Source organism: Anomaloglossus baeobatrachus, chromosome 7 (genome assembly GCF_048569485.1).
Source record: "Anomaloglossus baeobatrachus isolate aAnoBae1 chromosome 7, aAnoBae1.hap1, whole genome shotgun sequence".
Lineage (NCBI taxonomy): Eukaryota > Metazoa > Chordata > Amphibia > Anura > Aromobatidae > Anomaloglossus > Anomaloglossus baeobatrachus.
The window spans coordinates 174,033,305-174,060,460 of record NC_134359.1 but is presented as its reverse complement, the minus strand read 5'-3'; the positions used below and the strand labels follow the sequence as shown (position 1 = coordinate 174,060,460).

At 42.6% G+C, this 27,156-nt stretch overlaps 1 protein-coding gene across 6 annotated transcripts in view; it reads right to left on the bottom strand.

Moving 5' to 3' along the window:
- The window catches only part of PGAP1 (post-GPI attachment to proteins inositol deacylase 1), a 1,652,111-nt gene that overhangs the window by 981,753 nt on the left and 643,202 nt on the right, over window positions 1-27,156 (bottom strand). For all 6 annotated transcript variants that reach the window (XM_075317804.1, XM_075317801.1, XM_075317803.1 and 3 more), the window contains one exon: window positions 627-702. In XM_075317804.1, coding sequence (XP_075173919.1) covers window positions 627-702 — 76 coding nt within the window. The remainder of the gene's footprint in view (window positions 1-626; window positions 703-27,156) is intronic.

The window sequence follows — 27,156 nt, the reverse complement described above, 5'->3', positions numbered from 1 at the left end:
AGCCACCTCTGCAGTGGATCTGGTCGTCAGCCTCTTGATAGCTTTGGTAGTAAAGTGGATTTTGGCATGTTGTCAGAGGTCAAGTTGCAGTTCAAGTGAAGGTCTGGGGTGCTGGGTTTCTTTTTATGCACACCCACTAATTAACCGATAATTTAGTGAGCACAGGTGAGGCTGTAAAACTAGGATTGGGTGCATTATAAGACAAGGCGACAAAACATTTGTCTTGCCAAAATCTGACCTTTTTGTGTTCATTAAATTATCAATATTTTAGCTTTGCAGCAACTTTATTTTCATAACCTAAAAGAAATTTGGGAGGGTTTCAGCTTTCAAAAGAGTAATTTATGAAACCAATGGATGAATTTAAAGTCAGGTTATAAGCTTTTATTTACATAACATGGATAAGCGACAGGACTTCTGTCAGGGGCTGTACTTCTTGTCATCATCTTTGATGAAGAAGTGTATATATGTTGTTGGGTCCAGAAATAAATCTCAGTGAACCACATTGTCTTGAATAAGTTAATCTTTGTTTTTCAACTCTCAATTTGTAATATTTTCCTATCTACTGGTTAACGCAGAACAAAAATATATTTTTCCTGTACCATATACGTATGAGAATTTGTACATACCAAATGAAAATGCATGCGTTACAGGCAACTGTGTGGTTTTCAGCTCTTCATTTAGGAACTCACACTCCACTGAAAACTAATGGAATAAGAATATTTTCAGACAACTATACAAAAATATGTATGTACACAAATGCATTACTGTGCCAAATGCTACATCAGATATACAAAATACAGCAGTTGACTATAACTGAATTTTATTACAATGTGTGGCAAAGAGAATCAAAGTTGTGTCACATTAAATTACCTGGTCATGGTGACAAACAACATACTCTTACACTATGTTCACACTTTGCGTTTTTTTGCAGCGTTTTTTAGCTACAGATTTGCCATGGTTTTATGCAAATCCATGCTAATAAAACGCTGCTGTTTACAGTCCCAGCAAAGTCTGTCAGGATTTTTTCCTGACGGTTTTGTGAACCACCTCCCATTTTGCTGCGTTCTGAAAAGAACATGTCAATTCTTTTCATCGCTTTTGCTATGGTTTTTCACTCTAGTGACAGGTGGAGTCGAAGATACCCTGGATCGGTGGGTCTAATTGGGTTAATAAAAAACCCGGTTAGGCCCGGAATTGATCTAGGGTATCTGTCCAGCACTTAAAAATGGTGGTGGGGATAGGAGGATTGGAGCAGGCACGCTATATTTACCGAATCACCGGTGTGGCTGTACACTCCGGTGGTTCCTCCACTTCTCCGCTCATTACATATTCACTGCTTTCATCTGTGATTGGTTGCAGTCAGACGCGTCCCCAGCATCTGACTGCAACCAATCATAGACCAGGTCTATAGGTCTAGTGTAGAGAGAAAGAGTGAGCCGTGCATTCAGCGGTGGCCTCACTCAGGCTATTTACGGTCACAGGTACCATCAGCTGTGAACAGGAATCACTAGAGTGAAGTGGCTGCTGATCGTGCAGCTCATTCATTTTTTAGAGTTCACAGCTGTGATCTTCAGATGTAGCAGAGCTGGAATCGTTGTGGGACCTCGTGTGGATTACGTTGGACCTGCAGGGGTGTGATTGTAAGGTTATTAAAGTGGTGAAAGAGGTGGCTTTTTGTATTTTATTTCAAATAAACGATTTTTTCAGTGTTTCTGTTTATTTCTTTTCACTTATTACAGATTGGTTATGGGTGGGTGTCTCATAAACGCCTGCAATTACCAATCTAGGGCTTAGTCGCAGCTACAGTGCCTTGCGAAAGTATTCGGCCCCCTTGAATTTTTCAACCTTTTCCCACATTTCAGGCTTCAAACATAAAGATAAAAATTTTAATATTATGGTGAAGAATCAACAACAAGTGGGACACAATTTTGAATGTGAACAATATTTATTGCTCATTTTAAATTTTTGTAACAAATAAAAAACTGAAAATTTGGGCGTGCAATATTATTCGGCCCCTTTACTTTCAGTGCAGCAAACTCACTCTAGAAGTTCATTGAGAATGTCTCTGAATGATCCAATGATGCCCTAAATGACTGATGATGATAAATATAAGCCTCCTGTGTGTAAATCAAGTCTCCGTATAAATGCACTTGCTCTGTGATAGTTTCAGTGTTCTGTTTAAAGCACAGAGAGCATCATGAAGACCAACGAACACAACAGGCAGGTCCATGATAGTGTTGTGGAGAAGTTTAATGCCGGATTTGGTTGCAAAAAGATTTCCAAACCTTTAAAACATCCCAAGAAGCACTGTGCAAGCAATCATAATGAAACGGAAGGAGTATCATACAACTGCAAATCTACCAAGACCCAGCCGTCCCTCAAAAAATTCATGTCAAACAAGGAGAAGACTGATCAGAGATGCAGTCAAGAGGCCCATGATCACTCTAGATGAACTGCAGAGATCTACAGCTGAGGTGGGAGAGTCTGTCCATAGGACAACAATTAGTCGTACACTGCACATATCTGGCCTTTATGGAAGAGTGGCAAGAAGAAAGCCATTTCTCAAAGATATCCATAAAAAGTGTCGTTTAAAGTTTGCCACAGGCCACCTGAGAGACACACCAAATATGTGGAAGAAGGTGCTCTGGTCAGATGAAACCAAAATTGAACTTTTTGGGCACAATGCCAAACGATATTTGGCGTAAAAGCAACACAGCTCAGCACCTTGAACACACCATCCCCAAAGAAGATGGTTAAAATTGATGTGAAGATGGATGGAGCCAAATGCAGGACCATTCTTGAAAAAAACCTGTTGGAGTCTGCAAAAGACCCGAGACTGGGAAGGAGATTTGTCTTCCAACAAAACAAAGATCCCAAACATTAAGCAAAATCAACAATAGAATGGTTCACAAATAAACGTATCCAGATGTTAGAATGGCCAAGTCAAAGTCCAGACCTGAATCCATACGAGAATCTGTGGAAAGAGCTGAAAACTGCTGTTCACAAAAGCTCTCCATCCAACCTCACTCAGCTCGAGCTGTTTGCAAAGGAAGAATGGGCAAGAATTTCAGTCTCTCGATGTAAAAAACTAATGGAGACATACCCAAAGCAACTTGCAGCTGTAATCGCAGCAAAAGGTGGCGCTACAAAGTATTAACTTAAAGGGGCGGAATAATATTGCACACCCTAATTTTCAGTTATTTATTTTTTTTTAAAAAAAGTTTAAAATAAGTAATACATTTTGTTCAACTTCACAATTGTGTCGACTTATTGATTCTTCACCATAACATTAAAATCTTTATCTTTATGTTTGAAGCCTGAAATGTGGGAAAAAGTTGAAAAATTCAAGGGGGCTGAATACTTTCGCAAGGCACTGTATAAGCTGCGATTAACCCCTGATGTTACCCAGATTACCACCACACCAGAGCAATTCGGGAAGAGACTGGTAAAGTGCTGGGATTGTCGCATCCATTAGATACTTTGGTGGCTGCAGATGATTTTTAGGCTTGGTCACTCTCCAGCCTGAGAATACCAGCCCCCAGCTGTGGACTTTATCTTGGCTGGATATCAAATTTGGGGGAGGCCGCATACTGTTTGTTTTAATTATTTATTTAAATAATTAAAAAAAAGTATGGGGTCCCTCTTATTTTGATACAGAGCCAAGATAAGCACACAGCTGGGGGCTGCAGCCTGTAGCCATGAGTTACATTACATCATTCTTTTTTTATTTCTTTATTTTTTACTGTACGATAGACCTGCAGATTCCAGTGGGGGGAGGAAGCAGTGAATATGCATGAGGCTAATGATCGGCACTGGACGTAGGAGGGGCCGCGTTAAGCCTAAAATGTATGAGCTCCTTCCAGGTTAGTGGGTGTGACCGGCTGGGTTAGTGTGTGTGGACAGCTTGGTTAGTGAGCTTGACTATGTTTTCTCCCTTCCACTACAATCATGCTTCGCCCCCCTGCCCCCCATGTGATAGAGGTCTGTTGAATAATGTCATACCTGGAAGGAGCTCATACACTCTAGCATCTACCGGAGACTGGTAAGTATAGCGCACTTGCTTTACTATTTATTTTTTTATTTTATTTTCTTTCTACCTTTTTAACTACCAGAGTGCCGGATCCAGGTCAATCCCTGCCCGGCTGAGCACTCGGATACTCTTGAACCCTTGCTGGTCTTCACATCACAGAAAAAAACCACTGTAAAATATTCACAAAAAACGCCACAAAAACCACACCAAAACCGAACAGGTTTTGGTCAGGAAAAAAACGCTGCAAAAACGTCCTGTGTGAACATAGCCTTATGAGTGTAGAAAAACAACATACGTTATCTTATCAAAGATACCAAGACAGTGAAACAGTTTAACTTGCTGCACGTTTTGTCCTCATGCCCTTAATCATGTTTAACCAGGGGACATAAATAATTGTGAAATGCAGTTTAAAGGTAATCTGACACTAAAGCTGGTGTCACACTTAGCGACAGGGACGTCGCTGTTACGTCACCATTTTCGGTGACGTAACAGCGACCTTGTAAGTCGCTGTTATGATCGCTGCTTAGCTGTCAAACACAGCAGAAGCAGCAATCATAACGTCGCTGTGCTACATGTGCAGAGAGCAGGGAGCCGCGCTTAGCGCTGGCTCCTTGCTCTCCTAGGTACAGTACACAACGGGTTAATTAACCCGATGTGTACTGCAGCTACATGTCACAGTGCAGAGAGCAAGGAGCCGCGCGCACTGCTTAGCGCTGGCTCCTTGCTCTCCTTGCTACAGTATACATCGGGTTAATTACCCGATGCATACTGCAGCCACATGTCACAGTGCAGGAGCCGGCACTGGCAGCAAGAGCGGAGGCTGGTAACCAGCGTAAACATCGGGTAACCAGAGAAAGGTCTTCCCTTGGTTACCCGATGTTTACGCTGGTTACAGCTTACCGCAGCTGCCAGTGCCGGCTCCTGATCGCTTCATTTCGTCGCTCTCTCGCTGTCACACACAGCGATGTGTGTGTCACAGCGGGAGAGTGACGACCAAAAAATGAAGCTGGACATTCAGCAACGACCGGCGACCTCACAGCAGGGGCCAGGTCGTTGCTGGATGTCACACACAGCGACAGCGACGGGACGTCGCTGCAACGTCACAGAAAATGGTGAAGTAGCAGTGACGTCGTTGTCGTCGTCGTTATGTGTGACACCAGCTTTAGATCAATCCTCCTAAGCCATCTAAATGGGCATGTAGGTCATAGATAGCTGAAAAAATGATACCTGTTATAAGGTTTCAGCCCTCTGGTAGTCACTCATAGAGGTATCAGCAACAACGAAAAAATTTCAAATCAAATTGTAAACTTTATTTAACATCATAAGCTTTTGCCTTTCAGAAAATGAAATGAAAATATCATGAGCTGGCCCTAATTTTTCAATTAGTTTATCTAGGCAGGGCATTGGAAAGGCATCAAACTTTGAGACTTCATTAAGTTTTCTATAATCATTGCAGAACCTCTATTCTCCATTCTGCTTTGGTACCAACTCAATGGGACATGAACATCTACTTTTAGACTCAATATACTTTTCATCTTGTTTGAGATTACCTCCAGGCAGGCCTCTGGTATTCTGTAAGGGTTCAATTTGACTCGAACATGAGGCTTGGTGAGAACCTCATTGCTCAGTGACCTGAGTGAGACCTGGTGTTTGAGAACTTGTCTTTATTCTGGTGCAAGAACTCGCTGCACGTATTTTTTGGAGGTTGAAAACGGTTCAGCAATCTTCACATCTACAACGTTGGATTCTGACTTAACAACCAAGTAAGAGATTTTGGGAGGTTCCCTATCTTGTCAGGGTTTGATCAGATTATCATGATACACTTAGAGTGGTTTCCTTTTCTTCGGCTGGTGTATTTTATAGTTGACCTCTCCTAACCTTTCTACTACTTCATAAAGCCTCTGCCACTTAGTCAGGAACTTGCTCTCCACTATGGGGACTAGCACAAGTACCCGATCCCCAGGCTTTAACTGCCTCACTCCACATATTGTATACCCTGGACTTAGGCTTCCTGTACCCTCAAGAGATGTTATTTCACAATCGGCACTTAGGCGACCCTCTCCTGCCTCTGGGCCACATGTTCTATTACACTTTTATATGATGTGGCTTCAGTTTCCCACATCTCATTTGCTACATCCAAGAGACGCTGGAGATGTCAGCCACACAGCAACTCAAATAGTGAGAACCCCGTGGAAATTTGTGGGACTTCTTTAACAAAGGATAAGAGATCAGGTAGAAGACAGTCCCAATCCAGCCCATTCTTTTATACCACCTTTTATAACATGACCTTTAGGCCCTGTGCGGTTTTGCCGGTTTTTGCCGCGGATTTTCTGCGGTTTTGCTGCATGTTTCACTGCATGTTATGTTCATAACATCTCTGCAGTGATTCACCAGCAAAACCTATGGGACAAAAAATGCTGTGCGCACTATGCGGATTTTGACAGCTGCATGTTTTGCTGCGGAATTCCCGCAGCAAAAACAATTGCATGTCACTTCTTTTCCGCATGTTGCTGTGGCATTTTACTCCATTGACTGCTATGTAATTGTGAAATCCCACAGGGAATAACGCAGGCAGCAAATTCTGTGCGGTTCATTGCGTTTTCCTGCATTATTCCGTCCGGTATTTCGCGGTTTCGGGACATAATGTTCATCGCTGTCTGCGGTTTGCAGGGAAGTGATGTCATTATGACAGGAAGAGCAAGCGAAGCAGAGTAAACACACACATATCACAGACACAGAACACACATATTACAGACACAGACATAGAACACACCCACATATCGCACTCACACACAGACATATAGAATACACATAGAAATCAAACAGACATATAGAAAAAAAACACGTGGCCTCCGCTGTATTTTTACCGTCCAGCCAGGTAAGCACAAAGCAGCGGCCCAGTATTCTCAGGCTGGGGAGGGTGAGGGCCATAGTTAATGCCCCCCACCTCCCGCAGCCGAGAATATCAGCCCGCAGCTGCCCCGGGACTGTCGCATCTATTATGCAGCAGTACCGGAGTGTCCCCAGCTCTTCCTGTTGCCGTGATGCGGTGGCAATCAGGGTAATATAGGAGTTAATGGCGGCGGATCGCCGCCACTAAGTCCAGACTTTAATCATGCAGCGTCTATGAGACAGCTGACATGATCAACCCGTAAGTAAAGTGAAAAGAACACACACACCAAAAAATCCTTTCTTTTAAATAAAACACAAAAAAGCCCTGTTTCACCCCTTTATTAACCTACCCAACACACAGCTACGGCGTCATCCACGTCCTGCGATGCTTGCATCCAGCCGCGACTGACACACTACTGAATGCAGCCTCGCAACGACACAGCAGAGGTAACCACAGGGCATTTCCCACGGCCAGTAATGTGAACAACACATTACCGCTTGGGAGAAATGCAGCGTGTACTCACAGGGACTCCATCTATTCTTCTCTGTCTATTTATCTATTTATCTATCTACTATCTATCTCAGAAGGAAATTACTTTTTTTCTCAATGTGCTTTATTGCATTGAATGCATTAAAACACATGTACCAACCCGCACGCGGCAAAACCGAGGTAAAACCGCTGCAAACCGCATGCGGTTTTCGGGTGCAGTTTGCCGCGGTTTTTTACCATGGGTGCGGTAATCTTTCAGACCGTGCGGAATTTTTTTAAGAAAATTCCGTTTTCCAGTGCACACAGGGCCTTAAGGTTTTGTTAAATCTTTCTTACAAGCCATCTGTCTGTGGTGATACACTGAAGGTTCTGACCTGTGAGATTTTAAAGGCCTTACATAACTCTCTCATGACTTTTGACATAAAAGGTATTCCTCAAACCAGTTAATATTTCACTAAAACTAAAACCTTGTAAGTAAAGAATGACAAATGTTTCAGATAAGAACATTTAATAATTGTGACACTACACATGGCATATATGCTATTAAACGTACAAAATATAATTTAATGTTTACAACTGATGGCTTATAAAAAGGTGCCTCCTTACCAAACAGAATTCTATAAATGTGGGGGAAATAAATGCTCAGCATGTCAGCATACTACTAACATAAAAACCTTTGTAAGTAAAGAATCACAAATGTTTCAGATAAGAACATTTCTTAATTGTGACACTACATATGGTATGTATGCTATTATATGTACAAAATATAATTTAATGTTTACAAATTGTACAATTAGAAAACGCAAAGTTTAGATCACAGAACACATTGCTGATATTAAAAATTAAAAAGTAATTAACACTTCTGGAGAGAAAATCACTTTCTGTAATGCATGGAAGTAGTTGGGAAAGTTTTACATTTTTTCATTCACAAAAATTAAACCTGCGGGGGTAGGTGGGGGGACTACAGATTTTTTTTTTTTAAAATCGAACCATTATGGCTCAAAAGATTCAATACAAGGTCCACCATGGGTTTGAATAACAGTCTCAATCAAGCCCATTCTTTTCTACCACCTTTTTTAATATGACCTTTCAGGTTCTTAAATCTTTGTACCAGGCCATTTGTCTGCGGTGATACACTAAACAAGGAAAAACGGCGTGCACTCTAATCAGCAATTTAAGGTGCAAGTGTACGGGTAGCGTTCCCAATAAACATAAATTATAGATACACTACACACTATGGTTTTTTGCAAGTGAAAAATATTTTGTTTACATAGGAGAGATCATTGAGCTTATTGCGACCAATTCCTACGTTTCGGCTAATAGCCTTGTTCACGTAGTCGCTGAACGTAATGTGCACCTCCGTGCTGCTGTGTATCCTGAGCGTAACCAGGATACACAGCAGCACGGAGGTGCGTATTACGTTCAGTGACTATGTGAACAAGGCTATTAGCCGAAACGTAGGAATCGGTCGCAATAAGCTCAATGATCTCTCCTATGTAAATAAATATTTTTCACTTGCAAAAAAACAGTGTGCAGTGTATCTATAATTAATGCGGTGATACACTGACGGTTCTGACCTGTGAGGTTTTTTTAACACCTTACTTGACTCTCTCATGACTTTTGACATAAAAGGTATTCCTCAAATCAATTAATATTTCCTTGGGGAGGTTGGTTTGGGAAAGCACATGGACCAACTGTCGTGGAATACTCTTTGAGGAGGGGTTTCTCAAACGTACCACCTCTGGGTACCATGTAGCATAATGCACAATCAAAAAGATAAACTGGAGTCCTCTAGCGGACTTTATCAGGGGTCCCACCATATACATTGCTCTTCATTCAAATGGCACTTCAATAATTGGCAATGGAACCAAGGGACAACAAAAGTGGGCATCTTGAGAGGTCTGCTGGCATGTGAAACAAGATCAACAATAGGTAAAGAATTTCCCTATAACATCCGGGCTAGTAAAACCTCTGAAGCATTCGCTCAATGTATCTTGTCTACCCTAGATGACCATCCAATACCGGAGAATGAGCCATATCTAATACTATGAGTCGGTATGGCCCAAACACCAGTAATTGCTCTATTATCTCGCCCCTCACTTTAGTCAACTGATACAACAAAAAAACATTATTGGAAAAATATGGGAACCTACTATCATATCCCAGCTCCTGAAGTGCACCATTTAACATGGATTCATTTTCAAGTGCACCTTTAGAGTTAAGTCCCTGAGCTAGGTGGTTGCAAAACTTTCCCTGGATACATCCAGGTGAGGGATCTTAGTTACAGAGGATGCTTCCCCATCCTCATTGCCAGATCAGTACAGAAAATGGAAAGTGATCGGCAGCCTCATATGACATAGGTCTTTTGGCCAAAATCCGGTTAGCAGCCGAGCTACCAGGCATTACTTACTTCCCCCACAAGTCACAGAAAATAGAAAGTCATGCCGGACAATTATCTCTTAACAAGTTGTTGACTACTCCCACTTCATGGGACACTGTAGTAAATTCTGTAGAAATCTCCACGCGGACCAAGGAGTAAAAAATATTCGATCCCCTTATCAGCCCTTCTGATGGTGACAATAGTGGCCATATGACCAATGACATGATCGTGACATCACCAAAGGTCCTCAAGCAGTATCCACATTAGAAGCTACACTGTATACACTAGGCAACAAAATTCCAAAAGTTGTCTGATTTAGAAATCAAATTAGCCATTTTTTAATAATTTTAATGAGCTGAATTCAAATATGACAAGGAAAACTGTTATTTGGCTCTCGTTTCCATGGAATCAAAGAGTTTGTGTTTTACTGTTACGTAAATAATAATGTAATTATTACTTCTAAAAATATAAAACTGCACATGTATTGTCAAATAAATTTTATTAGATGTATTCAGAGGAAACTCAAGTGTATTTAAATCTACTATATAATTAATTCACATGTCTAAGGACTTTGAACAATAATAATTTTACCTATTAATATATGTTATTGCACAGTACAAAATATGTCCTCAGTCACTGGATACTCGGCTCTTTTTAACATGTCTGTTGTATTCAAGCATTGGCTTATATCTCTGGTGATTGTCCAATAGTAGTCTGCAAGCATCAAAGGGTTTCAATTACCCTGATATCTTTTTTTCATAGTCGCGATTTCCAGGTGAAATTGCTCACAATGCTCGTCACTCACTGCTCCGCAGTTTGGTGCAAAGATGTCTAGATGCAAATGCAAGAGATGAATCTTTAATGACATATTGCAGCCAATATTATGATACGCCTGAAGATTTTCCACCAGCAGTTGTCTGACTTGGTGTTTCCAAGGGATTTGTTACCACTAACTGGAATGCTACCCATGCAGCCTTTTCCTTGCCACGCAGTAAACGGTAAAACGTCTCATCTTGCAGAAGCACATGAAACTGAGGACCAATGAAGACTCCTTCCTTTATCTTTGCTTCACTCAACCTTGGAAATTTACAAATAAGATACTTGAATGCTTTTGCATTTTTGTACATTGCCTTTACAAAGCTTTTAAAGAGACCCAAATTGATATGCAATGGAGGTAACAAAATTTTCTGTGGTTCAACAAATGCTGGATGAAGAACATTTTTAGTCACTGGCTGCAGTACATTTCTGAGGGACCAGTCTCTTTTCTTGTAGTGTTTTGTCGTGCTCGACTGTCCCATTTACATAGGAAACAACAGTACTTTGTGTAACCAACCTGGAGACCAAGAAAGAGTGCAACCACCTTTAAGTTACCACAGAGGCACTGATCCTGATCCTTGTCCTGATCTCCTATTTTACAACTAAAATATGGGTTGTAGGCTTCCTTAATCATATGAGTCAAGTTTCACTTTTGTGACCCAAAAGTCACCTCACCACAGATATAGCAGAAATTATCTGCTTTATTAATGCAAGTCCGAGGCATCACTGAATAGCTGAACGATGATATCAGTCGACTGCTGAAAATGCTGTGTGACTGATAGAGGGAGAACATGCGCCTTTTATAGAGTTGTGTGATGCAAGTTTAATTAGGATTGCAATATCTGTCTTTCTTTGGCATCTACCATTGGTCATTTAGAGATGATGAAATACTGATGACACAATTCACTAGTCATTTGGAGATGATGCAATATTGATGAAGCAATCCATTAGTCACTTCGCTGTTGCAAAACTGATAACGCAAGGCTGATGATTTATTCCTTGCCTGTTGTTGTATCAAAGGCTGTGAGAAATATCGACGCACCCCTGTATCATAAAAACAAAAGTCAATTTCAAAATGTAAGCATCATTTTTGTTTTCAGCACCCCAAAATTAGTTGAGTCAAACTGTTTTCATGTCTGAAGCAATTTTGCTGTTGACTAGTGATCAATGTAGATCCAGTTGTAGATGCTGGTGGCACCCAACGGAGTGGGGGCTCTGGTCAGCTCAGTTTGCCCCACCAAACTGCCAGCCTTGAAAGTGGGTAAAGTAAATATTAAACACGTCAACAATTTTCTAAGTAAATATATTTCTAAAGGTGCTATTAACATAAATTTAACACATGTCGGCAACAACCCAGCCAACCCACACAGGCAACTAAATCAAACCACAGATGTACATAAATTAAGATGTGTGTACAATGAGCAAGGACACAGGATAAAAAGTACTAAACCCAAAAGAGAGACGCAAAAAGCCATAAAAAGTCATGACACCAGCTAAAATCTATCAGAAATTAGAAAGCAATCCTTCCACTCAGGGAAACATAGGTATGTGCTGGTTCAACTGATGGCTTATAAAAAAGTGCCTCCTTACCAAACAGAATTCTATAAATGTAGGGGAAATAAATGCTCAGCATGTCAGCATACTACTAACATAATAACCTTTGTAAGTAAAGAATCACAAATGTTTCAGATAAGAACATTTCTTAATTGTGACACTACACATGGTAAGTATGCTATTATATGTACAAAGTGTAGTTTAATGTTTACAAATTATACTATTAGAAAATGCAAAGTTAGGATTCACAGAACATATTGCTGATATTCAAATTAAAAAAGTAATCAACACTTCTGGAGCACAAATCACTTTTCTGTAATGCATGGAAGTAGTTTGGAGAGTTTTATATTTTTTTTCATTCATAAACCTGGAAGTGAATTAAACCTGGGAGTGAGAGGAGACTAGAGAAAATTTCTTTTGAAAATCGAACCATAATGGCTCAAGAGATTCAATACAAGGTCCACCATGGGTTTGAATTACCGCAACAATTTAATGTATATTTACTGAAGTTACTATGTCATGTATTTGATTATGTTCATTGTTGCAGGTTTTCAGTCCTCTGCACAAACATGTTGTATACGATTAATGCTGTTATTTCACCATATAGGAGAGGTTTAAGGGTTTTTTTTAACCTGAGGACAATATACAGGGGATATGTTACAATTAAAACGTTTGTGAAGTTGAAACGCATACCCAGAACAGACAATCCTACCCTGTCATGGAGACTTTTTAAGGAAATGAAATAAAGCAAGGCTGTTTTACTGAAGACACTAACGTTAATTACTTTTATTGGACTTTATTGTGTTGCCGATGGGCTGGCTGTATCTCAGGATCTATTAGCAGTGGTGGATACCATGAAATGGTGTGCAAATTGAACTCTGCTTAACATTTTGACAAGTCTGTGAAATCCTGGGAAAATATGGTCTCGTAAGATGAGATCAAAAGTTTGAAGTTAGGAACATCATGTGTGTAGTTGTTTTTCAGCATAAGGCACTGGTAAACTTAACTTAATTGAAGGAAGGTTGAATGGACAAATGTACCAAAACATTCTTGATAACAAAGGATGATAAAGATAAACAAGGGTGGACATTTCCAAAACACACCGCCGAGAAAACTCCCAATTGGCTTCAGAGAAAGAAAATAAAGCTGCTAGAATGCCCAGCTAATCACCCGACCGGAATCCAATTGAATTTTTTTGTAGAAGGAACTAAAGCTCAGAGTTCATAGAAAGAGCCCACAGAACAGTCAGGATTTGAAGAGTGTTTGTGTGGGAAAAATGGGCCAAAATCACATCTGAGTAGTGATGTGTGAACCCACAGATATCTGGAATCGATGGGTCCAACTGGATTTAATAATAAATAAAAAAAAAATCGGTTCAGGCCCAGAATTAATTCCGGGTATCTGGCTGGATGCCGATCCCCATATAAGCCTATGGGGACCTGAATCATGTGCTTTAAATTGGTGAAAGAAGGGCTATGGGGATTAGAGCAGGCACATTATATTTACCAGTCTCCACACGACTATAACACTATGTCCGGGGATGCATATTAACCTCATCCATATGAGCTACTTCACCCACCCACCAGCAGTACTAGCGTCTGTGATTGGTTGCAGTCAGACTGCGTCCTCACTCTGTGTGACAGCGTATAAGATCGAATGGAATTGCAGACGCTGGCTATTTTGTAAAAATAAAGAAATAAAAAAAAAAATGGTGTAGGGTCCCCCCCATATTATGATACCCAGCACAGATACTGACATGCAGCTACAGGCTGCAGCCCCCAGCCTTGTGCTTATCTTGGCTGTGCATCAAAATAAGAAAAACCACATACAATGTTTTTTAAATTATTTTTATATAAATAATTTAAAAAAACGGCACGTAGTCTCTCCCAATTTTGATACTCAGCCATGATAATGTCGACAGCTGGGGCTGGTATTCTCATGGAAGGGAGGCTCATGCTTTTTGCCCTCCAACCTAAAAATAGCAGCTTGCAGCGACCCAGAATTGTTATATCCATTAGATGAGAGAAATCTGGCACTTTACCTGGATCATCCCGATTGCTCTGGTGGGGTGGCAATCGGGGTAAGAAGGGTTAATAACTAGGGATGAGCGAATATATTCGCCACTATTCGGTATCCAGCGGATAATAGGGTATTTGAGGTATTCGGTATCCGACGGATAATATGGTATTCACTCCGATACTTTCATTTTCATTTCTGGACTTCCTTTTTCCAGCGAATGAACACATCTGACGTTGCATGCCCTCTCAGTAATGCCGCAGCCATCTTTGTTGTGGTGTTACTGTGATTAGCTTGGCCGCACAGTGTCATAGGGGCTATATAAGGCTGCCGCCATTTTGTGCACGCATTAATTCCTGAGCTGCCAGTGTAGCTAGACTGTACTGTGTGCGGGACAGCGTTTCTCCAGCCAACTAATACTAGTCCTTCTAAGGGCTGAAGATATTTAGCATTAGCTGCTAGGGACTGTGTAAATCAAAGAAACAGGTATAGGAACAGTGCAGTGTGTTCTATGAGATAGTGTTCTTGCTGCACAAACCAAAATAGTCCTTGTAAGGGCTGAAGACAGTGTCCACTGTGTGCTAGCAGCTGTGTAAATCATAGAACAAGGTATAGGGACAGTATTACCGCATTTCTTAATTAGGTGACAGCCGTTCCTGTTTTAAACCTGCTAAAAAAAAATCCTCTTATTAGTGGTGCATACGGTCTGTTACTGCAGTGTGTGATATAGTGACAGCTTATTCAGTGGCAGGGAGAGATTTAAAGCTGTCCTGACATCTGCTACTAATAGTCAACAATCTCAGCACTGCTACATCTTTTGTGTCTGTTATACTAGCAATAGGTATTACAACTTGCAAAAAAAAGGTCCCAAAATTGTAAAAACAAAAGGGTTCAGGTAGCCTGTCAGCCACCATCTCAATTCACAGTCTGAGTGTTACTCAATTTTTATTAAAACTAGGTGTCAGTGGCACAACTTGTGCCTGAAGCAAAATACCTTCAGAGCATCAAACTAGCCTAATTTTGGGGGCTTCATATCTTACACAAATTAGATAGTGGCTTGCTCTTATTAATACACAGTCTCGGTGTTACCCGTTATTTTTTTTATTTTATTAATTTTTATTTTATTTTTATTTTATTAATACTTGGTGTCAGTGGCACTATTTGTGCCTCAAGGCCAGTACCTTCCTATCAGCAACCTAGTGTAATTTTGGGGGCTTCATATCTTACAGAACCTACATAGTGGTTTGCTCTTATTAAAACACAGTCTCAGTGTTACCCAATTATTATTAATACTTGGTGTCAGTGGCACTACTTCTGCCTGAAGCAAAATACCTTCATAGCACCAAACTAGCATCCCGGTGGTGGTGTCTTCCTATCTTACAGAACCTACATAGTGTCCTGCTCTTAAAAAAACACAGTCTGAGTGCCAAAAACCAATACTAAAATAAAAGTGTTGTCAAACCCTGTTTTTATGACTTTCCATCAGAGGTAAATACAAATTTAAAAATTAAAAATTATTTTTATATCTTTCCTTCAGTCTAGTAGACCTATTATTACCTCCCTTACTAATCATATTAATAACTTGAGGTGACGCAGATTTTTCCTAAAATTGTATCTAATATAAAATTTTCATTATATATTTTTTTTCTTGGCAATTTAAGGGTGTTTGCCACAAATCTAGCTCCCAATCAGTGTTATCGAGGGTTTTAGCGCTGATCACTCTTCATTTATATTTAAATCAAATTATGGAATAACCCTATAAATTTTCATTCCCAAAACTAACAGCGGCATCAAATAAGATCTGCTCGTTAGTCTGCATCTAAAAAGGAGTGATCACACCTTGAAGAGCTGTTGCATCAAGTGGACTGACATGAATCATGGCTCCAACACGAGAGAGGTCAATTGAAACAAAGGAGGGGATTATCAAACTCTTAAAAGAGGGTAAATCATCACGCAATGTTGCAAAAGATGTTGGTTGTACACAGTCAGCTGTGTCTAAAATCTGGACCAAATACAAACAATATGGGAAAGTTGTTAAAGGCAAACATACTAGTAGACCCAGGAAAACATCACGACATCAAGACAGGAAACTTAAAGCAATATGTCTCCAAAACAATAAATGCACAACAAAACAAATGAGGAACGAATAGGAGGAAACTGGAATCACTTTCGGTGACCGAACTGTAAGAAACCGGCTAAAGGAAATGGGATTTACATACAGAAAAGTTAAACAATAAAAAGATGACTGCCTGAAAAGAACATGTAAATGTCCACAGTCATTAATGATATGTGGCTAGATGTCAGGTAAAGGCACTGGGGAGATGGCTGTCATTACATATTAAATAAATGCCCAAGTTTACATTTAAAATTGTTTAAAAGAACTGAGAGTCTTCAGTGGTTGATACCTTTTAATGGCTAACTGAAAATATGGTAATAATAGCAAGCTTTCGAGACTACTCAGGTCTCTTCATCAGGCATGGTATAATACAAATTTATTACAAAATTTGTCCAAAATCTATTCATGTGCATCACTCAAAAACAGTTACCTTCAACGCTATCCCATGACATAATCATAGGATGATACGAGTGAAAAAATGTAGAAAAACCAATAAGTATTTTTTAGGATGAAACCCAAAACTTTATTAAATAATTGATTACAAAATAAGTTAAAATAAACTGAGGAGCACACCACAGAGGGACAGAAAATATGCCCCGTAGAGAAAAGTTCAAGGTATATTGTTCAATAAACGTCCTTTAAATATTAGCCCTTAAACGTATCTAGTGATCAAAATTTCCCTATATATATATATATATATATATATATATATACATATATATATATATATATATATATATATATATAGATAGATTTGATCATGTTACAGCTACATTGAAAATATACACCATGTAACACAGGGGTGGGGAACCTCCGGCCCGCGGGCCGTATGCGGCCCGTGGTGACTTTTTATGCGGTCCTCGGGCACATTCCCGGGGACCGCTGTACTCTGGCGGCAGCCGCGCTTTTCCCGGCTGCTGGCCCTTTAAATCCCACTGCCTGATGACCTGAGGGTAGATGCTAGAATGTATGGGCTCTATCCAGATCCTGACTTCCAGGACCTGACTACAGCCCATACATTCTAGGCTTAACCCGGGCCTGTGCTAGTGTGCTCTCCTTTGGTGGGTGGGGTAAGCAGCACGCTGCAATAATGTCAATGCTGCAGCAGATTACCGGCCTCCCGGACCTGTGCTGTGCGTGTGACTCCTCCCCCACTCCAGTACTGTAAGTGCTCAACCCCCGTTCAGTGCTGTGTACTCCCTTGTGCAGTGTGCCTGTCACTCAGTGCTCTCTCCGTGCTGCCACCCAGTGCTCTGCCCGTGCTGCCACCCAGTGCTCTGCCCGTGCTGCCACCCAGTGCTCTGCCCGTGCGGCCACCCAGTGCTCTGCCCGTGCCGCCACCCAGTGCTCTGCCCGTGCCGCCACCCAGTGCTCTGCCCGTGCCGCCACCCAGTGCTCTGCCCGTGCCGCCACCCAGTGCTCTGCCCGTGCCGCCACCCAGTGCTCTGCCCGTGCCGCCACCCAGTGCTCTGCCCGTGCCGCCACCCAGTGCTCTGCCGTGCCGCCACAGAGTGCTCTGTCCGTGCTGCCACCCAGTGCTCTGCCCGTGCTGCCACCCAGTGCTCTGCCCGTGCCGCCACCCAGTGCTCTGCCTGTGCTGCCACAGAGTGCTCTGTCCGTGCTGCCACCCAGTGCTCTGTTCGTGCTGCCACCCAGTGCTCTGTCCGTGCTACCAACCAGTGCTCTGTTCGTGCTGCCAACCAGTGTGCTGTCCGTGCTGCCAACCAGTGCTCTGTCCGTGCTACCACCCAGTGCTCTCTCCGTGCTGCCACCCAGTGCTCTGCCTGTGCTGCCACCCAGTGCTCTGTCCGTGCTGCCACCCAGTGCTCTCTGTGCTGCCACCTAGTGTTGTACTTGTCCCCAGTCATGTCTGTGCCACCGCCAGGGCTGTCCATGCCCCCCTAGTGATGTATATGCCCCAGCCCCTACTGTGATGTATACGCCCCAGCCCCTCCTGTGATGTATATACGCTCCAGCCCCTCCTGTGATGTGTACTCCCATTGTCTCCTGTAATTTATGCGCCACAGCGTCTCCTGTGATGTGTATGCCCCCAGCATCTCCATACCGAGACAAACCTGGAACAGCAGCTGTGAGAACCAAGATGATCAATATCACCGAACATCACAGCCATACCAAAGAGAAGCAGCTCCTGCCACCACAGCAGGGGTGTAGGGGTGAGTTAATTAATCGTTTGACCAAATATAACAGGGTAGTTTTCAAATTGATAATTTTGTGCGGCCCCCAAAGGTTAGTAGGAAATTCCAAATGGCCCCTGGCATAAAAAGGTTCCCCACCCCTGATGTAACAGATCGTTCTTATTGTGTAGAGCAGGGGTCTCAAACATGCGGCCCGCCAGTCTGATTTATGCGGCCCGCAGACACACAGTGCAGAACACTTGATATTTGCCCTCCACTGCCTCCAGTCATTTAGCGGTCGCCAGCCGCACTTTCACATTGCAGCCGCGGTCGGCCGCACTTCCGCATTGGAGAAGCCGCCAGGGAGAAGCAATCAAAGCCGGAGTTCAATCAGATGTCAGGGTGAAGCAATCGACGGTGGCATTCAACTCGAGCTCAGCAGCGCGACCCGTGTGTGTGTGTCTGTGTGTGTATGATGATGGATGTGTGTGTGTGTGTGAATGATGATGGCTGTGTGTGTGTGTATGATGATGGCTGTGTGTGTGTGTGTGATCATTTGTTCAACCGCTCATGTGACTATAGATATATATGACTTAAATAGACCGAGAAAAATAGGTCAGAAAGAAAAAACGCACCTATTAGATTAATTCAGATCAACATTATATATCGCTTATGTTGTACAATAGTCGACATGAAAAGATATAACGATAAGCATGTCATTCAATGCGCAGTGAGTATCTAATATCATTAAAATATTGTAATGGTCGAAAAGAATAAAATAACGACTGATCGTTATCGTGTAGTGCACGTGGATCTAATATACACTGAAAATATTCACCGTGCTGGCAACAAAGTATCGGCACATGAGCAGTCTCGTCTGTCACTCTACCACTTAATACATGACATATGAGTGTAACCATAAATATACATATAAAAGGACAGATGGAAACATCTAGACTATACCTTGGTGTGGGGCAAGCCGTCCCTCTACCTTGACGTATGTTTCGCAAACGCTTCTTTAAAAGGAGGCGTGTGTCGGGGTGGGAGGACGCTGTAAGTAATATACAATCCTGCTACCAATCAAGACCACACATTCGTCAAATGAGCCAATGAATGTGTAGTATATGCATCAGGCTTGTCATTAGCACATGAAGTAGTCATTGCTTACCTCATTTAAATAGACTTTTGACTACGTGCGCTGGACCGCATGATGAATGATATGCATGTGAGCCCATAATGCACGCTGTCAGAAAATCGAGGAGCGTAGATCAACGCATGCGCAAAGCCTGTTATGGTATGTGTAAGTTGTCAATACGTGAACTATCTCTCTTAAATAAACCATGTGCATTTCTTAAACAACCGCCTCACTATCGTAAATATATCACGCTAAATGTTCTAAATATAAACAAAAATATAAACAAAAATATAAGCAAAAATATTGTGCTCTTTTGAATACAGTAAACTCGATCGTAATTGTGTAATACATGAGAATAGTTGCTCATTATGCAGAATATTAAGCTGTAAAAACCGCATCTTATAAGTATAGAAAATCACTGTATAGATCAAAATATACAAGCGCAAAATATACAGAACAATTCAGCATGATAAAAAACAATAACATCCTATCATCTTATGATTATGTCATGGGATAGGGTTGATGGTATAATACAAAATCTGAAGAGTCACATATTTATACACAACAGGACATAGAATAGTGCAGTAAATAAAAAAAGTTATGTGAAGCAGAACTATCACTATGGCAAGGGGGCAAACTGTTGTGGCCTTAAATATTGTTGTAGTTCATAGAGAGACTAAGGAACCACCTTTTGCATGTCTTCTACAGCATCAAGAGTAAAATCCAGAGGGAATTTGAAACACAAAGGAAGACACTTCCAGAAAGCACAGAACAAAAATTACAAGAATACTATTATGGACTACGCACCCTTCTGATCCACAACAAAAAAAAGAAGCTACATAGACTGCGCCTCAATTCAGGACTTAATACAAACAGGTTGAAAACAAAGCCAAAACCTGACAACTTGGACAACCACTCCATGCAAGACACAAAAGCATCTAACTGTGTTATCAATCCCTCGGATTATAAACCCAACAAAGTGGAACTTGCTGTGCTTTCTAGGGGACTCTCATTTTGTCCTACTAAAGCTCTAGACAAAACTGAACTCTGCAGCGACATGGAAGATTACTTCAGGAGACTACGCCTGAGGGCATATTTTAACAATGCAGATGATTTGGAATCCACCCAGACTGAAGGAAGACGGATCTTGACAACCAAGAAAAGGTCAGATTGGACACCTGCACCTGGACGCAACCCTCATTTGGATAACTATACAGTCACTTTCAGACATTTGGTAAAATCCACTATCCTAGACACACACAGGAGACAACCATCCAACATCACTGCCCAGGAAGGAAGGGCCGTAAAATCTTTGAAAACCAACAAAGAAATCATCATTAAACCTGCAGACAAGATAGTCCATATAGAAAGCCAACTGATAATAACTCCATCCTGGCCAGCCCCTGCCACCCTCCGCATGTGGGAGGTAATATTCCCACAGGTGAACTAATCAGAATCCGTAGAAATTATAGTGACAATATAAATTTCATTAAGCAAAAAGATATAGTTTTTAATAGACTTCAGAACAGGGGTTATCCTAGGTGGACCATGGACAAAGCAGAAAAAATCATTGAGAACACAAATAGACAGGATTTATTGGCGGTTAATGAAATAAAAAACTCTAATAAACGAAATTCATATACAACTACATCAATAGTTTTTACTACAAAATTTAGCCTTCAATATAAAGACATAATCCAGATTATAAAAAAAATATATCCCACTTTTGAATCAAAACCCAATTTTAGCTGCTACACTTAAAGAAAATTCTATTAAATTTGTCCCTAAACGGGCTACAACATTGGGAAATATTTTTTGTCCGAGTCATTACAAAAACCCTACTAGTCTGAATAATACCTGGCTCGCACAAAGAGGCTTTTTTAGGTGTGGTCACTACCCATGCAAAGTATGCCAGTATGTAGTGAAGGGAGAGTCCTTTAGTTCCTTTTCTACCAAAACTTGCTATCAAATTAATAAATATATGAATTGCAATAGTGAAGGGGTCATTTGATTGACTGCATTGTTTGTTGTAAATAATATGTGGGTTGCACGATAGGGCCACTAAAAAAAAAATCGGATTAGGCGCCATATTTCTGACATCAACAAAATAAATCTGTGCGGTTCCTAAACATTTTGCGATGTGCCATGGTGGTAATTTGAAAGGTTTCCATTTTAGAGCCATAGAAAAGGTCAATAAATTAGAGAGGGGGGGGGAGATTTCCAGAGGAAGATTTTTAACCGTGAATCCTTCTGGATATTTAAATTAAATACTAGGACTCCTGCAGGGCTCAACATACGCCAAGATATGATCATGCAATATAACTGATTGAGAAAAATTATTATTCAAGTGGAACTGTTTTTATATGCAAAGAGGATAAAACAAGTTGTTTCTTTTTTGTATGTTTTTAAACCTTATTGTGTTCTTTCTCTATTTCCCTGCTGCAGGTATCCAACACATGTAGAGTAATTAGTGATGTAATCAACTAATTGATTGTGATTTGGATCCCTAGCAAAAAGGGAAGACTGTTTGTATTATATATAGAGGCATTGTACTAGTTGTTATATATCCATAAATAAGAAATAACGACACTGCGTTATGTCGAAATGCGTTGGATGAACTGTGCCTTGTGGATGCTGTCTATCCATTTTTAAAGCGATGAAAATAAAGGAAAGGTTTTAATTCATCTGCCTTTGATCCGCTGGATTTTCTTACTTTTTATCTGCTATTATCCCCTTGTGCCTGGGATTTCCGTGCAGGATCAGCTGGTCTACTTCCTCAGTCTTACACACCAGAGCGGTGAGCTGGAACACATTTCTTCTTGCAGACTAGGGGAGTGCAATAGTCATGATTAGAGTTGAGCGCGGTTCGCAAGTCGTGGTTCTCCAGTTCGCGGTTCGAGTGATTTTGGGGGCTGTTCTAGATCGAACTAGAATTCGAGCTTTTTGCTAAAGCTCGATAGTTCTAGTTACCTTCGAGAACGGTTCTAGCAGCAAAAAGCCAAGCTAATTACTAGCTGGCTTTCCGCTGTAATAGTGTAAGTCACTCTGTGACTCACACTATTATGAAACTTCAGAGTATAGTGGGCGGGAACAGCGCATTCAGATCACTGCTGCTGGGATAATGGCGATCGCCATTTTTTTTTTTCCCTAGTCTTCCTTCATTAAGCGCGTGCGTGTAGTGGGGCGGGCCAGCATGTCAGCCAATCCCAGACACACACACAGCTAAGTGGACTTTTAGCCAGAGAAGCAACGGCATGTGTGATAGGATGTCCATGTCACATGTCCCTGCATTATAAAAACGGGTATCTGACCATCCGGACGCCATTATCTCTTCTGCGTCTGGGTGTCAGTCACCGCTGGCGCAGCTCCTGTCTCCGATACTGCTGTGTACGCTCTACACACAGCGCTATACAAAATAGGGATAGAAGTTTCTATTAGCCCTTGTAAGGGCTAATAACAGTAGGCTCAGAGCCATAGGTGACAGTCAGGTCCGTGGAAACAGATTTTAACAGCTACAGAAGATAACAGCGTCTGTGTAGCTAAGCTCAGGGACTTCCTCGCTGCATTTCCCCATTAGGAGGGATAGAAAGTGAGGCTTCCTTTCCTGTACACTGACCCACAACCCTACCACTGTACCCTCCTGCCCTTTGCACACTCAAGCTCATTGTTACTAAGCCATTATACTAGCAAACACTGAGTAAACTTAGTGGCATCCTAAAAGTGGCTGTTGGACTTCATTAGTGTCCCACTAGTGGAAAGATATTTGCAGCACCTCTGCATTGCACACTCAAGCTCATTGTTACAAAGCCATTATAATACCAAACACTGAGTAAACTTAGTGGCATCCTAAAAGTGGCTGTTGGACTTCATTAGTGTCCCACTGGTGCAAAGCTATTTGCAGCACCACTGCATTGCACACTCAAGCTCATTGTTACTAAGCCATTATACTAGCAAACTATGCTGCCAGTTTAAGGGCCGTAGTTGCATTGTCAGGGATAGTTATTGTTATTTATTCTGCTGTTAATAAAGATAGACCACTGCTGCAATCTACACCACCTCTCAATTTTTACTACCACATTTTAAGTGCACAATCTTGTCACAATCAAAATGAGTGGCAAAATGACAGATGCTGGTGGAAAGGGGAAGGGGCGTGTTGGAAAAGGAAAAAAAGGGTTTGTCCACGGGGAAGGTGGCAAAGCTCCATTAACATCTGCTGAAGATAGACCATCTTCCAGCAAAAGTAAGATGTCTGCTACTTACCGTGGACAATCCGATGTGCTCCCTTTTTTACGGACACGAACAACTGGAACAAAGGTAGATGATGGCCAAAAAAAGAAAATGCTTGAATGGATCTCAAGTGGTCCAACAAGTGCCCTCTCTGCCACCTCAACTACCGAATCCAAAAAACACCAGTCCTCTGAGTTGTCATCCCAATCACACTTGCTTTCTCCCAGCTCTGAAGTCTCCATCCGCCCTGCACAGTATGGTGGAACTGAAATGGCTGAGTCTGTAGAGCTGTTCAGTCAATCTATAGCCTGGGAATCAGAGGTCTGCTCCCAAGCTACAGTGAGTACAGACCAGGAAATGGTCTGCAGTGATGCCCAGAACCTTTGTGACTCAGATTCAGGCCGTGATGAACAAGTTTCTGAGCATAATGTTGACCCTTATTCACAAACTGAAACACCTGTTGTAATAGACAATGAGGAACATACTGATGACGATGAGACGAAGATACCAGATTGGGATGACAACTTAAATATTCGGTCAGGGCAAGAAGAGGCTCTAGTCCAACAATAGAGATAGGGCAGCACTCACCACCTTTCTGAGGTTACACTCCTCGAAGAAGGAGCCTGTGTCCGCTCTGCCCCCATCACACCTGAAATAGAAGGTGTGGATCCGTCCGAACTGTCCATATTATCCATGGTAATGCTAAAACTGCAAACCTTCCAGCCGCTGACAAAGGGGTCAATAGGGTGTGCAAGGCCCAGTGCATGTGGAGGATTACCGCCTGCCGTCTACACAAGCAACACGGCTGATGCCCAGGGGTGGGTAGCTGCGGCAATTTCTGTTGATTGATCTGCAAGAAGAGGCTCGGTCTGAGGGTGAGGGGAGTGCAAACACAACAATTGATGAGGAAGTTCTAGATCCCACCTACTGTCAACCCACAGTCAGGCCCTCGAGGAGGTCAACAGAGGCGGTGGAGGATGCAACTGACGACAAAGTTACCTTGCGCCTTCCTGGACAGAGTCGGAGTACTGGTAGCACGTCTACAACTGCATCCTCAGCCACCACTGTGCCTCTGAGCACTAGTCGGGGTGGATCAGCAGGTCGAATGCCCTCTAAGCCTTGCCTAGCCTGGTCCTTTTTTGACATAGCAAAAGATCGCCCAAATTATGTGATCTGTAAAATTTGTCGTGATTCTGTTAGTAGAGGGCAAAACCTCAGCAGTTTGACAACTTCTTCCATGAATCGTCACATGAATAAATATCATATGTCCCAGTGGGAAGCTCACCGTGCTGCAATGTGGCCTAGCGGAGCGAACCATCCACCGCCTGCCCCTTCCAGTGCATCCGCGCGCTCTTCATCTTCTAGGACTGTGGGGACAGCTGTCACACCTGGTTTTCCATGCACAACTTCCACCACTGTAACCGCAACAGGCAGTTTGCTTGGAAGGTCGTCAGTTGGTTTGGAAGGGGAAACAAGTGCGTGTGTACAGCTCTCTCAGACATCGTTAGCACCAACGTTGGATGAAGGCAACATCATGTCTACGCCTGCACTTTCCTCACAAACCTGCATTTTTCCAGGGACACCCAACTCAACACCGTCTACACACAGCAGCCAGATCTCTGTCCCTCAGATGTGGACAAATAAAAGGTCATTTCCTGCGACCCATGACAAAGCTAAGAGGTTGACTTTATCCCTCTGTAAGCTCTTGGTTACCGAAATGCTGCCTTTCCGCCTGGTGGACACACAGGATTTTAGAGACCTTATGTCTGTCGCTGTGCCCCAGTACCAGATGCCCAGTCGCCACTACTTCTCTAAGAAAGGTGTGCCTGTGCTACACCAGCATGTCGCACACAACATCACCGCTTCCTTGAGAAACTCTGTGTGTGAACGGGTGCATTTCACCACAGATACTTGGACCAGTAAGCATGGACAGGGACGTTACATATCCCTGACTGGGCACTGGGTAACTATGGTGATAGATAGTGAAGGGTCTGCTGCACAAGTCTTGCCGTCCCCACGACTTGTGTGTCAATCCTCTGTCTGTCCAAGTTCCGCCACTGCTTCTGCCTCTTCCACCTCGTCTGGGTCCTCCACCTCCGCCCCAAGCCTGCCTGGTCAGGCCACCAGCGTTCTCACTGCGCAGAAGGAATCACGCACCCCTCATTACTATGCTGGCAGCAGAGCGCAACGGCATCGGGCGGTCTTTAGCTTGAAATGTCTTGGAAATAAGAGTCACACAGCGGATGAGTTGTGGGCAGCTCTGGAGACTGAGTTTAATAAATGGTTGTCTCCACTCAACCTGCAGCCTGGTAAGGCCGTGTGCGACAATGCTGCAAACCTGGGTGCGGCCCTTCGCCTGGGCAAGGTGACACACGTGCCTTGTATGGCTCACGTGTTGAACGTTGTTGTCCAGCAATTTTTAACACACTATCCCGGCCTAGATGGCCTTCTGAACAGGGCACGAAAACTGTCTGCTCAATTCCGCCATTCAACCACCGCTGCTGAGCGACTTGCATCGCTCCAGAAATCTTTCGGCCTGCCGGTTCATCGCCTGAAATGTGATGTGCCGACACGCTGGAATTCGACTCTCCACATGTTACAGCGACTGTGGCAGCACCGTCGTGCCCTGGTGCAATACGTCATGACGTATAGCCTGGGCCAACGAGATGCAGAGGTGGGGCAGATCACCCTGATGGAGTGGTCTCAGATCAAGGACCTATGCACCCTTCTGCACAGTTTCGACATGGCGACGAATATGTTTAGCGCTGACAATGCCATTATCAGCATGACAATTCCAGTCATTTACATGCTGGAGCACACGCTAAACACTATTCGGAGTCAGGGGGTGGGACAACAGGAAGGGGAGGAACTACAGGAGGATTCATATGTGCAAGACACAACAACATCACCAAGGTCCAGACGTTCATCACCAACGCGGCAGGCATGGGACCATGGGGGACAGGGATCAACAAGGGCGCATAGTAGCAGGCGAAATGTTGAGGAAAGGTGCAGGAGAACATGAAGAAATGGAGGACGAACTGTCCATGGACATGGAAGACTCAGCGGATGAGGGAGACCTTGGTCAAATTTCAGTTGAAAGAGGTTGAGGGTAGATGTCAGAGGAAGAAAGAACGGTTAGCACCTCTATGCCACAAACACAGCGTGGACTTGGTCCGCATGGCTGCGCAAGACACATGAGCGCCTTCTTGCTGCACTACCTCCAACATGACCCTCGTATTGTCAAAATTAGAAGTGATGATGACTACTGGCTTGCCACACTATTAGATCCCCGGTACAAGTCAAAATTTTGTGACATAATTCCAGCCATAGAAAGGGACGCACGTATGCAGGAGAATCAGCAGAAG